Genomic DNA, 14841 nt, shown 5'->3' with positions numbered 1-14841 from the left:
TACGCGTAGAGAAATTTTAAAACGCGATGATCATTCATAATCGACTGCGACCATCATTCATGTCTTTACAAAACAAACTACATAAAGTTTAGAACTTTTGATCTCCAGAATCACACTAAACAACCTGTGGGGTGATGGGCTACTTAAAAAAAAATGTGGAAAGCAAGGCACTTTATAGGAAGAGAGAGAGAGGTGGAAGGGGGTTCGGGGGAGAAGTAAACGCGCTATTACACTGTCAAGCAAACCTTGCCGCTGGGCGGCTGCGTTTGCAGAAAATCAAGTAGAATTGGAGCCGGTTCAGGCTGATTTCCATTCAGTCGCTGTGATGGTCAGAAAATGTTTAGCCATTGTCGGACTGTCGAACAGAGCGGTCTTCAACGATTGCTGAGATAGACCTCAGATCTATCCGTTTATCTTGACGACCCCTCGAAGACCCCCTCCAAATCTCAAAAACTAAGACCTAAGACCCCTTCTGATTCTCGAAAACTAAGACCTGAGTTTGCTTTAATTTGAAGTTTAAATCAACAATAGGTGTAATTTCTTGAAGATCTGATTCCTGTTTCCTGTTTGGCCATGGGACACTGTCGCTGTTCAGGATGATGTAAAAGGGATTAAGGACAACAAAACGGTAAACGTTTCAAAACGATATATTTGCAATGCAACCAGTGAATCTTGTTCTGATTCTTGCTCTGGTACAGAGTTTTGGCCGTTTATCTACTTTCCCCAGTGCTTAAGGGTGCTGTCCTTGAATGAGGATGGTATGCCCCACAGTTCTTCGGCTTTTTTAGGACGTTCCTCATCACCAATTTCATCGACCATGGGATCATCTGTGCACAGAAATCAATGTAAATTACTGGACATGGCGGTGTCATTGACAAAAGAAAAACTCTCAAACATATTCACCGGAATTATTATAAACTCTCTTTTTACACTTATGCAAGTCTTACGAGAGGATACCTGTCATTTGACAGAAACGCCACAAACTAGTCTACCAATTTGTGGACAAAAAGACAAAAGCGTCGAGGAAAATGGTACATTGAAAATGTTTTGTCAAACGAAGCAAAATTTTTTGTTACATGAGAATTTCAAACTAGTACATGACTTTTTGCATATGAGCTGGCGTATATAGTAACATTGGTACATGACAAATGTTTGTACGAAGCATCAAACCATTCGTACTGAAGAGTACACAACTTCGTGTAATCTCACAGGAGTTAGAGTGGTTTTCGATTCAGTGTCGTAAAACCAAAACCAAAGTAATCACTCTAGCCAATCACAAAGGACACAGACAATGCAGTGAGCTAAATCAAAACTTAAAGTTTTATTACACGTATCTGACGCGAAGCGCGGGAAAACGCGTGCTAACGAGTTGACGATTGGTGTTGGTTTTGCTTCTGATTGGATGACAAAGTGGCGCGAGATCTTTAAACCAATCGCGTAGCTTGGTAAAGCAAAACCCATTACTTTTCGACACTCGAATGAAAACCACCCTAAATCTTTGTTGATAGCAGTTTATTGGCCATGCCCCAAGTTTGCAGAGGCCGCGATCCTTTCGGTCAGCACCAAGAATACGCTGACCAAAAAAGCACCGGCCCTTGGGATGAGATTGTGTCCCTACCTGGGTCGACTGTTTCATGTATTTCATCGTCAACTCCGTAGACTTGACCATTCACCAGCTTTTTGTCCCTTCGTCACGTGGACCAACTCCATCGACCGGTGGTACTTCTCCATCGACCGGCGGTGGTTCTGTTCAAAGAGTTGTATTGAACAGAGGTCAGGTATCACTATGCAACATAGCTTCGAAAATTCACAAACCTTGAAATAAAGTTCCAGCTTTGATTTCAAATTGTTCAGTTCTACTACACCGGAACTACCAAGAATTAAGAATGAAAGAGATTCCAGCGGTCTAGCTTTTACAAATTCTGTCCTTGTAACTTGCAAGAACTAATAAAAAGTAATTTGTCTCCCTTCAAAATTCACTCAAAATTGATTGTGACGTCGCCAGTTAGCGTGAACAGCGAGCACCTGGGAGCCCTGGGTACTAAGCAAATCTATTGGCTTATTTCCAGAAGAGGAATAGAAATTGCAAAATTTTGCTCACCGGTAGACGACGGCCGTGAGATGCAAAAAGGAACGAAAGCCAGCAGTAGTAACCCTTGCAGATGCATCTTGCATGACTTCACTGCAAAGCAAACAGGAAAAAAATGACTCCTGAAGCGAAAATCAATCCAGTTGTCGCTAGGTAACCAACAAGGAAAATCATTGAAAACTTAATTTTGTCTTTGTTATCAAGAAGTAAAGGAATTTTTTCCTCTTTCGTCAATCATTGGGCCGCTGCTCTTTCCAGTCACGGAATCGAAAGGAAAGGAAATGAAAGTAAAGAAGAATGTTTTCGAACTATGTTCGAAACATGAGACAAACCGTAAATGTTTGACTAGGGCAAACCTTATTTTGAATAGTGACACTAGCGTTTTTACTACACAACATTGCCTCATCGCCTGAGTGCCTTTGTAATTGCTTTCAAATAATTGATTATTTGTTTTGATAAACATGATAGAGATGGAAATTACCATATCATTACTCCGTGCTTGTATTTGATATGGTCGAAGAGGGTTAGGGTAAGGTTCCAATTCACTTAGCTGCTGCCTGCTGCATTGTGTTATGACAATTAGACGGGAATGGGAACATCTACTTTTTGGATGGACAGCCGGCTGTCTGTTTTTCTCTCGAAATTCAGCAGGGGTTATGAGGCGAGACGTTTTTTAACCTACGGCGCAGAATGGGACGAATCATGGGCACTCGGCCATACCGCCCTTTTCCGTTCGCGATGGCTAAACACTCGTCGAAGTGGCTGTTAGAGAAAAAGCTGGCTGCCACCAGTCTACTTTTTGCTGTTTTTGGTCCAAAACGCAAGAAAAAAAAGGCTGTTGGGGCGTTTGGTAAGTTTTACCGAGCAATCTGTGTTGTGAAGGTTATGGCCGCGGGGCGCCAGTTAACCCGTTACGTCATCAAATTGCAAGTGTTTCGAGACCACTCATGGTTGTTTTCAGAGAAACAAAGAGAATTTCAAAGAATTCACCGAACTGCATGATACCGCAATGCTCTTTGTTTTTTCCAAATAAATTAACTTATCGCGCGTCAATGAAGCCATGATTAACGCGGAATGCGGAAAGTTATCATAACAGCTTTTATTTGTTTTTAACGAGTATTTGTCATGACAGTGTTTCCAGAATAATAATAAAAAATTAAAAGGGCTTCTTAAGTGGTCACCGACCCTTTTTGACTGTTTCCACTCTTTTTAAATAAAAATAAAAATGAATACATAACTTTATTAGCGTGTCAAAATTCTAGCTCACTGTGAAACAGTAAGCTAATTGTGGACACCTCTTACAGTGCGACTACACCGACCAAGGCCACTTTTATTCTTTGCAAATTGACCACTGGCATTTTTAAAAAAGTTTGAAACTCGCTACTAATCAAAATAACCTCAAATTTGTTGTCTTTATAATGTACAGCTTGATTACATGGATAATCTGTTGGAAAACTATAGTTAACCTCCACGATTTTTGTTCGTTAAATTGTATAAAATTTTGTCTGGCGGCCTTGGTTAGAGTAGTCGCTCTGTAAAATAAGAGTGTATGTTTATATCATAACGCAGTTATGTACGCAACGTTTATCGTGTTTTTAGTTACAAAACGAACAAAACAAACTTTATTTTTAAAGCTTCTGATTTCCAAAATCACATAAAACAACCTGTGGGGTGATGGGTTACTTGCAAAAAGCCGTGGAAAGCAAGCCGCACTTTATAGGGAGAGAGGTGGGGGTGGGGGGGGGGGGGCGGGATTGTCGGTAAACGCGCTTTTACACTGTCAAACAAACCTTGCCGCTGGGCAGCTGCGTTCGCAGAAAATCATGAAGAATTGGAGCCGATTCAGGCTGACTTCCACATGGTCGCTGCAATCGTTAGGAAACGTTTAGTCATTGTCAGACTCTTGAACAGACTCTTCAACGATTGTTGAGATAGACCTCAGATCTATCCGTCTATCTCGACGACAGATGGATGGTGTCTCAAAAACTAAGACTTAAGACCCTGTCCGATTCTCAAAAGATAAGTCTTAAGACCCCCTCCAAATCTCAAAAACTAAGAACCCCGTTGAATCTCAAAAACTTAGACCTAAGACCCCATCTGAATCTCAACAACTAAGACCCCCTCCAAATCTCAAAAACTAAAACCTAGTAACACCCTCTACGAATCTCAAAAACTGAGACCTAAGAGCCCTTCTGAATCTCGAAAATTTAAGACCTGAGTTTGCTTTACTTTGAAACCTTTTACTTTGTCATTTTTGAAGATCTAATTCCTGTTCAATCAATCAATGTTTGATATTTCCTGTTTGGCCATGGGACACTGTCGCTGTTCAGGACAATGTAAAAGGGATCAAGGACAATAAAACGGTAAATGTTTCATGATGATTTATTTACAATATAATATGACACGAACTGAGGCAACCTGGTTCCCATTGCCTTTTTCTTTGGGGGCAGAGTGGGTATCCTGCTGATCCTGCCCCCAAACAAGGGAAAAGGCCATGAGAATGAGTTTGGAAAAGAGGTGATACAATGGTCAGTCTGAATCACATGTAACACAACTGTGTCACGTGCACAAGTTTTGGCATGAACAGTCAGGCTCTCTTCTAATCTTCACCTGCTGGTCAGTAGTCGTTAGTTAGCTTTTGTTGTAAATCAACTCAAACAGATTGTAAATACTGTCTTGCATTACACCGAAGATGATGATGTCTTTTTTCGAAACATGTTTGTGAAATTTAAAAGTATCTTCTTATTTCTGAAGTTGTGCTGTTTCTTTTCAAAGTCTTGTTCTACTGTAACTTTTTCCAAGTCTCCTATTACAAAAGTCCTGGTCCTGCTTGACCAAAAATCAACTTATTAAATTTATGCAAATATCGATTTTATTTGCAAACAAATAAAACAGCAACTATGTTTTCCTCTTATATCATCTTGTGTACAGACCTATTAACTTAAGTACTCGGAGGCTTATAACTGTTCCAGCATTTCAGAAGGTTGTGTTCTTTTTCCTTTGGTTCATAGCAACTCCTCACTCTGACTAATCTTGGTCGTATCAGATCAATATCTGTGTCCAGCTCATTTTTTAACTCTTTGAGACCATCTGCTCCCAAGACCAAGTTAATTAAGAAGTATCTGAAAAACAAATGTCAGCTTAAGTTGCCTATTCAAAGAACATTTTCTACCCCATTCCACCCACTCCTCAAACAAAAATAAGATCAATCACTAAATTTAATGTCCTCCTCATACTCCCACACAGCAAATATGTAAATCAGTTATTTTCAGTTTTTGACTCGCTCTTGTAACTGATGTGTTTACTGTGTCTAAATAAAATGTATGCATGCAGTATGTACGTCCCTCCCCTTCTCCGAGTCAAGGCATCAAGTCAAATGAGTCAATGTATTGATGAAAGGTTTTGCATTAGATATAAATGTACTTGAAGGTTTAACCTTTAGGGCCGGGTTTTTTTTTGAAAGGAGGCTAACGCAAAGAACACACCTAACACAAAGAACACAAGCCATTAGGTGTGTGTTTCCACAGCTTTTGCGAGTTTTCACAAACTTTCACTTGTGTTCTATATCTCGATAGAAACACAGAGAACATGATTCCTATTTCTTTTAGAAAATACCACGACAAGAAAAAGAAAAACAAGTTGTTTACTTTGATCATCAAAATGTAAATTCTCTTTGCTCATACCATCATTACGTCAACAGCTTCTGCTAGTTCTGTGTTTCTATCAAGTTTAAGTAGAATTCTACTAGTGCTCTATCACAAACTGCATTCTCTGATTGGCTACACTACTAACTATCTATTCTGTGATAGATAGTGAGTAGTGTAGCAGTGTGCCCTTGTTAACAAAATGACGACTGCTTCTTGACATTTTCAAAGTGTCTGTGAAGAAGATTTAGATAAAGTTTTGAATGACTAGTAGATTTATACTAAAACAATTAGATCATTCACCCTCAATTTCTATGCATGATAGTTGATAAGGGCCCAGCCAGGGTCAACTATCACGCTTAGAAATCTCACGCTCATAATCTAATTGTTTGATAGAAATAACATTTTATACCAATCAGCGCACGTATTTTCTTTGGGCTATTTTCTAAAATGTATTGTAAGCTACATTTTTCTTAGCATGATCCATTGAAATTAAATCCTGCAATTACAATTACCTTCCATGCGTGTTCCACTCATGATGTGCTCTAATTCTGTAAGGTAGTTCTTGCTCTCCAAGGTTTTCCATTTTCTTTACTACACCTCCTTTGTGTATTATAAATAGAGCTGTTCGGCGGAGCACTGAAGCAAGACCCTCCTATTGTATTTGAATTTTAAACAATGAGGTTAATGGCGTAGTATAATAAAAAACATGTAGTTACTTATCTGATTTATTTACTACAATTTAATCTTGACTATATGTAAAAGAAAGAAAGTTCATGATAATAATAATCAGGATTTGCTATTAAAAGCTTCACTTCCAGACATTATTAGAAAGAAAATTTAACCGAGAAGCTTTGAAAAGCTACCATAATCATCTGCTCTCACCTTTGTTAGCAGTTTTGTTATCAAAGCCAGTTCGTATTCGGGCATTTTGGCCTCGAAAATGTGAAGTGATCAGGCACAGAAATAGTCAGGGAGAAGGCGTGGTTTCGAAGCTACTTCATGTAAGTACTCACTAAATTTCGCCTGTTCGCTGGTGTTCACGCAACATGTCTGCTCAAGAGAGATCTTTCGCTGGAAAAGTAGCTTTGATAACAGGTATAGTTATAATGTCTTAATTTGTTCGTGTTTTTTGCACTTTTTTAAAATAATTATCAGAATAAAGACAACTTGCATTTGATCTGACATCGAAAAACGGGTTCGCGAGACAGAGGTCCCGTGGCTCACGGTGGCCATGCACTGCGCCGGGTCAAGTGGGATCCTATTGAATAAGAATAGCAACTGTTGTTTATGTCTCGTTCTTGATTACTTGCTATTGTTATTCAGTGGGATGCAAATCAACCATCCGAGTTGATCCGGTCCGAGTTTTGCCGTTAATGTGATAAACAAAATATTCAGAAATGGCTCTAAGCTCCCAATACACTGGGAACAAGTATAGTTAGCTGCTGATAGGTGGGTAAGGTAAGGTAAAGTCTGTATATGAGCCAAGTGTCTCATCAGGCTGGAGCTTATCCCAGTTTCAGTAGCATGAAGTGACCAGGAGTATGTCTACCTCTCCCTGGATTGGATGCTAGTCCATCGCGGGGTTACCCCCAGCATTAAATTCGCTGGTACCCATTTATACACCTGAGTGGAGAGAGACACCACGAGAGTAAAGTGCCTTGCCCAAGAACACAACACAATGTCCCCGGCCAGGGCTCGAACCCGGACTGCTCACTCCGGATTCAAGCACTCTAACCATGAGGCCCCTTCGCCTCCCACTCCAGTTAACCTACATATAAGCCTAAATATCTTCTTGGTTAGCCTAAATAGCACTACGTTTAGCTTAAATAACACTTCAGTTAGCCTGAATGGCACTTAAATAGCACTCTGGTTAGCCTGCTTGTAACCTTAAATACAGTCAAACCTTTTGTTGCAACCACTTCTCCTCAGTGACCACCTCTGCTCAGCGACCAGTTTTCCAAAATACCAAAAGTTTCCAAGTCAAATCACTATATTTGGAACCTCTTGTAAGCCACCACCTCTCGTAAGCGACCGCGCCCACTTTTAGAGCTAAAAGTTTGAAATTTTCTTTTGTTTTTAACCTCCTGTAAGTGACCACTTGACAGATAATAGAGTGTAAATTATATAACTATATCACATTCCTGGGTAGTACAAGAGATAGAAATTTCTCAATAGCAAGTACAGGATTTTTCTGTAAATTGACCATATGCTAATGAGGTAAAATTTTGATCCAGGATGGTCTAAGCTTTTGTAAGCGACCACCTCCCATAAGTGACCACCAAGGCTTGATATTTTAGGTGGTTGCTTACAAGAGGTTCGATTGTATCATCTTAAACTAAACATCCTAAACAGCACTCTGGTTAGCCTCTGCTGGTTAGTCTGACTAGCATCCCAGCTAGCCTGAAATATAGCACTAAATCAACAATGTTTAGCTCATTACTGTTAGGGTTACACAGTAGCTTATTTTGTTGACATTTTCACCAGTTGCTGGGAGCCAGCTCTCCAATGGTGTATTCAGGTCATGAGACTTGCTTATGACCTTCTCATTACGGGTTCATCACTGACCCAGCTAATGCTTTTACTGTTTACAAGTAGGGGAGGGAATCCATGGGTTTCACAAAACTTTTATTGACTTTCACTGATCTCACAGTCTCCTTTAAGTGGTTATGCATGTGCAGCTCGCAGTCTTGTATTTTATCAAAGCTTTCTCTGAGTCTCAATGTTTTACAAGCTAAGTAAGACTCAAAGTACCAAATTGTTTGTTTGTTTGTTTTTCTTAATGACATCTAAATGTCCTAGAGTCAGAGCATCTCGCTCTCACATTTAAAACACTTTGAAGTCCCATCTGGTAATTTAAAATGTGAAAATGTTTCAGGCTTGCAAAGAAAAAGAAATACTAGTCTTGCCGTCAGTTGCAAAGTCTTGCACATGTTTTCCATCAATCCCCCCTATTAGTGTCTGGAGCCATTCCTGCATGTAGGCAGTATATTGGTTTTCCCAAACAATAGGACATTTTTACATACAAAATCCAGTAAGTTATTTCCCAAAGGGGAAGAAATTCATCATTTTGGGAATGCTACTAACACAGCTTTGTGATGTCATGTAAAAACTGTTAATAGGCCTGAAATTCAAAATTGGCTTTGAGGATTAGGGCAAATATATGTTAAGCTTGACAACAGAAATAAAAGCCAGTCAGGTAGAGGAATGAATAAATATTTGTTTGCTTCTATTTTTCCTAAGCCTTGGATCCAGACTGAAATTTCCCTATTTGCATGGAACACTCTTGCCATATATTGGTAAATGTGTTTGCATAGAGGTGTATACCTTTTTGTCCTGACCCATTTCACTCCTTAAAGTCATTGAATGATGGTCTACAGGTGTAATCCTATTGTTCTTATGTTTTTAGGAGGGAGTTCAGGTATTGGAAGAGGAGCAGTTCTTTTGTTATCTAAACTTGGTTGCAGTGTTGCCTTTGGGGGAAGGAACAAAGAGGAACTTGACAAAGTGGCAGCCAAATGCAAAGAAGATAGAAATGATGCTGAGGTATGTAGATAATTATTGTTCAAAATATTTGATGTAAAATCTGTGTGATATTTTAATCTGTATTTTTGGATTGGATTGATTTGGGGAATAATTGCTAGTAGTTTGCTTTAGTTAGTTTTAAACAACTTTTATGACTCTGGCTATTATTAAGTGAAATACTTAAATGCATGTTTACATTTACATATATGTAGGTTCTTCCAGTACAAGGTGATCTAGAGAAAGATGAAGACATAAAAGCACTTCTTGAAGTAACTATTAAACAATTTGGAAAACTAGATATTCTGGTGAGTGTGTTTGTCTTTCATAGAGAATCAAGTGTAGAACCATACATACCTGTGAACCTAAAGAAGCTGGATAATTTGTACTAAAGGCATCCACGGTAGAGTGTCGATCAATACCCTCAATCAACACTCCCTCGACTTCTCAACTGACACTTGATCGACATCTCGATTGCAACTAGGTCAACACTAGGTCAACACTCTGCCAACTATTGACCAACTTTCAATCAAGTGTCGATCAAGATGTCGATCAAGTGTTAGCCCAGTGTTGACCAAATGAATGAATGAATGACTTAATCAACCAAGTAATAAATCAATCGAGATGTTGACTGAGTATGTCTTTAGTACACATGATGCAAGAAACTCACAATTGCAAGACTGTTGCTGGTGCTCAAAAACTGGCTATTATGATTGGCAGATGATGTGATAGTGACTGGAAACTAGCTTACTCAGCTTAAGCTACAGTAATTTACATGTAGGTTCTTTAGGACTCAGTGGGAAAATATATTAGTTAGGTATTTCCAGAAGTGTTTTTTTGTTGTGGGAAATACCCATTTTCAAATCAGCTAAACATGTGGCAGAAAAAGATGACTGTTTTATGATTTGAACTTCAGAGGCTAGTAATAAAACTGTGACGCAGTCTTAGTTGTTGGTTGCATTGTAAAAGGCAGGGATTTTCTTTGTCCTTTCCATAAAGCATAAGCTTATAATGATACATGTTCCCTGCAATAAACAGGTCAACAATGCTGGTATAGTTCTCAAAGGAAGTATTGAAACCACTTCACTGGAAGACTTTGACAAAGTGATGAGGATCAACATGAGGTAGGACATTTCTTAATGTCTTCTAACCCTTGTGTTAGATTTTTACAATAATTTTTTTTTTAAAGTGTTACTATGTCACCCAAATTACAGGGCTGTCTTTTATCTGACATCACTGGCTGTGCCTTATCTGACGGAAACACAAGGTAAAGAAGTTGCACACATGAATATGATATTATTATACTGTATCATTGATTGTTATAAAAATAATTTATCAGAAATACATTTTTTATTTATTGACTTTTGGTAACACTTGAACGTCTAAATCCAAGGGAAATCTGAAGAATTTGAAATAGGCCATGTCTTTGTACAAGCCAGTTACTGGCCAAGGAAAAGTAATTTATATAGTCAGGAAGCTACAATGCATAGTCATAGGTGTAAGGTAAAAAGAAAAGTCTGCATACGAGCCAAGTGGCCCATCAGGCCGGGGCTTATCCTGGTTTCTGTAGCATGAAGCAACTAGGAGTATTTCTACTCCCCCCTGGATGAGTTGCTAGGCCATCACAGGACTACCCCCCCAGCATTGAATTCACTGGTACCATTTATACACCTGGGTGGAGAGAGGTATTGTGAGAGTAAAATGTCTCGCCCAAGAACACAACACAATGTCCCTAGCCAGAGCTCAAACCCGGACCACTTGATCTGGAGACAAGCGTACTAACCATGAGGCCACAACGCTTCCACAAAGCCAACATGAGGAAAAGTAATATCTATATATTCAGGAAGCTACAATGTGTAGTCATAAGCATGCTTGTTTGTGTTTCCATTTTTTTGTATAACTAACATTATGTTATGTTTGCATGATTTTCCAAGGTTGTATTGTGAATGTCTCCAGTGTTAATGGAATGAGATCAGTAAGTTTATCAGATTAACAACATGCTTAGCTCAATTCATACTACCCCAAACAGCAAAGCTGCCAGTGGCCAATTTTAAATAATCTCCTAAGATTATCACAGAAGCATAATTTATAATAATTATCATGTATGAAACACATAGCTGACCACTGTTTTGTAAGTGTACATCTGGAATATGGATGTTAAGAAAAAGTTATATTCAATATGTATGGTATACAAGTATTTATGAATAATAATAATGGTCATATGACCTATGTTAAACTGTAATATCTAATTTAAAGAATTCCAGGATGGATAGATGATTGATGATGAAATAACATGAATGAAAAACTTAGTAAATTTGAAAAGTTTTGCTCGGAAAAAAAATTCACGTCTGCCATCCTGTTAATTTCATTATGCTTGTCATTTAGAGGTGTCCCCCAGCTGTGAGGTGTGTAAGATGCATGTATTGTAACTTTGTATCCATTCTTTCTACAACGCACTCATTGGGTCTCTTAATTACTGTCTAATAGTTTCCTGGAGTTCTTGCATACAACATGTCTAAAAGTGCTGTTGATCAACTCACAAGGTGCACTGCTTTAGGTGAGTGTGTCAGACAATTTTCATAAACCATATGCAGTAAGCTATGGTCTCCAATCGATTCATTCATTCAAACCTCTTCTATTTTGAACTGTTGTTTTCACAAAGGTAAAGTTGCATTTTTTGCTGTTGGGCTGTCAGAGAAACTCCCAAACCAAGTAACAAAATTTGCTGACATTTTACCGGTCTTTTTTTGCAAATTAGTAATGTTATAGCTACAGCTTAGTTATCTGGTTACAGTTTGTCTTTTCTCTTAAGAGTGGATATACCCTGGTACCATAGCAACCTAGAGAGTCCCTAGAGAGTGCAGAGAACTGCCCTTCAGAAAATTTAGGGTGTGTTCCTTCGGGGTGATCTGGATCAGGATCGGTGATCCAAGATCACTTGGATCATGGTGCATCAAAGGAACCGATGAATCCACTCTGGTCACGGATTTATCAGTTCCTTTGATGCACTATGATTCGAGTGATCTTGGATCACTGATCCTGATCCAGACCACCTCAAAGGAACACATCCTTAATAATCTAGGTTTACTCTTAGGTGATGCTTTGTTCTGCATTCTAAAGAGCGTTTGTGTGCAAGAACGACAGATTTTAAATATTTCCAGAGCATGGTGTGAAGCACTCCAGAACTTTGTTTAATTGACAGTTATCAGTAAACAAATGCAGCTGCATTTCAATTTACATGTAATTTGTCATTTGCCACTTCCATTGTGCAAAAATAATTCGTTAAGGGAAAAGAAACCTTTGCTTATTACGATAGCTTCGCTCAAATGTTTTCTTTCCGTTATATTTCAGAACTTGCTTCAAAAAATGTTCGCTGTAACTCTGTCAAGTAAGTTCCATCATGCCTCTAATACATTAAGCCCAGTTATCAACATGTAAATTCTCCTTTAATTTATAATGGCTCATATACTGTGATAGCTAAGCCAAAACTGGATTGCCTAATCCAATGATGCAGTTTTTAATCATTCCTTTTCTTCACGCAGGAAAGCGACGTTTCCTTAGGGTTAGTAAAGTTGACTTTTCCGCGTGAAACAATTTGCTCACACTCAGACTAAATCATTTTAAGCTGATATGAAACTCGCTGCAATGCATCCTAGCTTGAGCTTTCGCGATCTCTCGGACATTTGTATTTTCCAAAGGGAATTGTCATCTTGTTGCCTCGTTGTTGTTGAGGTATTTGGGCGCACAATCAAGCAAAATACAGTGGTCTTAATAACGAGGTAGCCAAAAGGTGGGCTTCCACTGTATTTTTAGAGTTACGATATTGTGAGGCCAAGTTGCTGATGGCAAGGCTCAGCCATGTTACGGAACTAAAGTAATAGAGGACTTATTCCGTGTTAACGTAGCCCCATCTAAACACAGAGCGGGGAGGGGGGGGGGGGGGGGGGGTTGGAGAATTTGAGACAGTTATACAAACCTGAGACGCTGTCGAGGGTTTGCATAACTTTCGCGAACCCCCAAGTGTTTGGATGAGGCTATATAAACACGGAAAATGTACTCTGATGTTTTTATAAAATATTTCCAAAAACTACGCGTGAATCAAAAATGTCACATGTGTGGTTACATACTGTCATCTGTACAGTATTGTAATTTTGTAAGTAACCAGTATTGTAAATACAGTAAGCAATGTATGTAATCAGCCGTAACTGATATAGTGTATTGTTATTAGTTTAAGTAAGCTGTATTGTAAGTAATGTAATGTATTGTGTTGTACTGTTGAGTATTGTAAAATTTGTTATCATTCTTAAAAAAGAAAACAAAAAACACTGTCAACTAAACAAACCTATCGACCAATGAGCGCGCGCGTAGTATCTAACGTATTTTATAAAACATGATGGTTTAAGATCAAGTCAGAGTCTTGGCTGTTTCTGTGTTCAATTTTTAGTTGACATTTTTGGAGTTAAAGTATGTTTTATATTGTTTTGCGCAGTCCTGGGGTGATTATCACTGAAATACACAAACGAGGGGGTATGGACGATGAAGAATACTCGAAGGTGAGTGTTTCTGAGTAAAACGTAAGCAGGTCTCCATTTTTTCCCACACTACGCGCGAGAGAAAATGTAATAATTAAGTGAAGCGTTTGTCACCTGATGGGGCGGGGCACAACGGAACGGAAAATAATTTTCTCCCCACCTTCGAGCAATCAAGTTTCTTGCGACCATTTTTCTGCCCACTTTTCTTTTCCCTCAAACCCGGTGGAGGGGGGTGAAACTCTACAAAGTTTTTTTACGGTGAAGCTCCGCCCTCGACCCTCTTCTAAACCCTTGGAATGAAGTCAATGAACAATACTTCCGGAGAACATCAAGCATTGCCTCAACCAAACAATAGGTATCATTTATTCAGTTCCCGTTCACGTTATATCTAAATGATAGACTGTGAACAGTAGTTGCTCCGCATAGAAGCGACCGTAGCCTTTTAGGATGTACATCAACGATTTTGTGAGTCGAGAAGTTTGTCTGAAATGCCTAATGCCAGTACTTATTACTATATTTACATTTAGTTCTTAGAACATTCTAAACTGACACACGCCTTGGGTCGCCCTGGACATGTGGAAGAAGTGGCTAGTGTAATCGCTTTCCTGGCGTCAAGTGACTCGTCTTTCATGACGGGAGCCTCACTGCCTGTAGACGGAGGAAGGCACGCTATGTGTCCGAGATAAAAAAACAAAAAACAAAAAAACAAAAACAAAAACAAACAAAACAAAACAAAACTACAAACTGAGCATTGTTACCAAAGGAAAACAAGACCAACTTAATATCAAGTGCGCGAGGAACAGATCATTTATCATTCTATGTAGTATCTGGACTCACGTAAGAACCATCGCTTGAAGACTGATTTCAATAGTAAATGCCAAACGGTAGAAAGAATCATCCAAGGCTTGATAGCACTTAGCTTAACGTTCGACTGCAGTGCACCTTTTTATTTTCTTTCCTTTGAAGGTTACGTTCTACCGTTATGAATGAATTAGTGAAATGATGTTTGAGAAGTGGAATGATGAGATAATGTAACTTCATTTACGAGGGATTG

The 14841-nt window shown here is 38.9% G+C and overlaps 2 protein-coding genes and 1 long non-coding RNA gene across 3 annotated transcripts; 1 reads left to right on the top strand and 2 right to left on the bottom strand.

The window, feature by feature from the left end:
* Positions 1 to 629: 629 nt before the first annotated feature.
* On the bottom strand, positions 630 to 2203 carry LOC110060337 (uncharacterized). Its single transcript, XR_016205673.1, has 3 exons — positions 2102 to 2203; positions 1619 to 1746; positions 630 to 827 (listed from the first exon to the last, which is right to left on the bottom strand). It is a non-coding gene; the product is annotated as an uncharacterized LOC110060337 (long non-coding RNA).
* A 2252-nt stretch (positions 2204 to 4455) lies between these two features.
* On the bottom strand, positions 4456 to 6716 carry LOC110060461 (small ribosomal subunit protein bS6m-like). Its single transcript, XM_020767244.2, has 3 exons — positions 6619 to 6716; positions 6249 to 6388; positions 4456 to 5211 (listed from the first exon to the last, which is right to left on the bottom strand). Exons 1-3 carry the CDS (start codon positions 6661 to 6663, stop codon positions 5031 to 5033), a joined length of 366 nt encoding a protein of 121 aa, XP_020622903.2. The 5' UTR covers positions 6664 to 6716; the 3' UTR covers positions 4456 to 5030.
* Positions 6717 to 6730: 14 nt separating this feature from the next.
* On the top strand, positions 6731 to 14558 carry LOC110060460 (uncharacterized). The gene is made up of 10 exons (XM_089283227.1): positions 6731 to 6831; positions 9143 to 9279; positions 9471 to 9563; positions 10294 to 10379; positions 10470 to 10522; positions 11190 to 11230; positions 11743 to 11812; positions 12607 to 12643; positions 13745 to 13808; positions 14315 to 14558. The coding sequence occupies exons 1-10, from the start codon at positions 6783 to 6785 to the stop codon at positions 14471 to 14473; spliced, it is 789 nt and encodes a 262-aa protein (XP_089139353.1). The 5' UTR covers positions 6731 to 6782; the 3' UTR covers positions 14474 to 14558.
* The last annotated feature ends 283 nt before the right edge of the window (positions 14559 to 14841 follow it).

This window comes from Orbicella faveolata, unplaced genomic scaffold, assembly GCF_042242905.1.
Source record: "Orbicella faveolata isolate gen_17 unplaced genomic scaffold, um_ofav_v1 contig_12, whole genome shotgun sequence".
NCBI classification, from domain to species: domain Eukaryota; kingdom Metazoa; phylum Cnidaria; class Anthozoa; order Scleractinia; family Merulinidae; genus Orbicella; species Orbicella faveolata.
The sequence above is the reverse complement of the archived record's forward strand: the minus strand, read 5'-3'. Positions and strand labels throughout refer to the sequence as shown.

What these genes read in the sequence shown, in the direction of transcription:
- LOC110060461 (XM_020767244.2), bottom strand. Translation starts at nt 6,663, where the DNA reads ATGCCCGAATACGAACTGGCTTTGATAACAAAACTGCTAACAAAG. An exon ending in TAACAAAACTGCTAACAAAG is followed by an intron (nt 6,389 to 6,618) that starts GTGAGAGCAGAT and finishes CAAATACAATAG; the next exon opens with GAGGGTCTTGCTTCAGTGCT. An exon ending in GAGTGGAACACGCATGGAAG is followed by an intron (nt 5,212 to 6,248) that starts GTAATTGTAATT and finishes TTTGTTTTTCAG; the next exon opens with ATACTTCTTAATTAACTTGG.
- LOC110060460 (XM_089283227.1), top strand. Translation starts at nt 6,783, where the DNA reads ATGTCTGCTCAAGAGAGATCTTTCGCTGGAAAAGTAGCTTTGATAACA. An exon ending in AAAAGTAGCTTTGATAACAG is followed by an intron (nt 6,832 to 9,142) that starts GTATAGTTATAA and finishes TTATGTTTTTAG; the next exon opens with GAGGGAGTTCAGGTATTGGA. An exon ending in GTGTTAATGGAATGAGATCA is followed by an intron (nt 11,231 to 11,742) that starts GTAAGTTTATCA and finishes ACTGTCTAATAG; the next exon opens with TTTCCTGGAGTTCTTGCATA.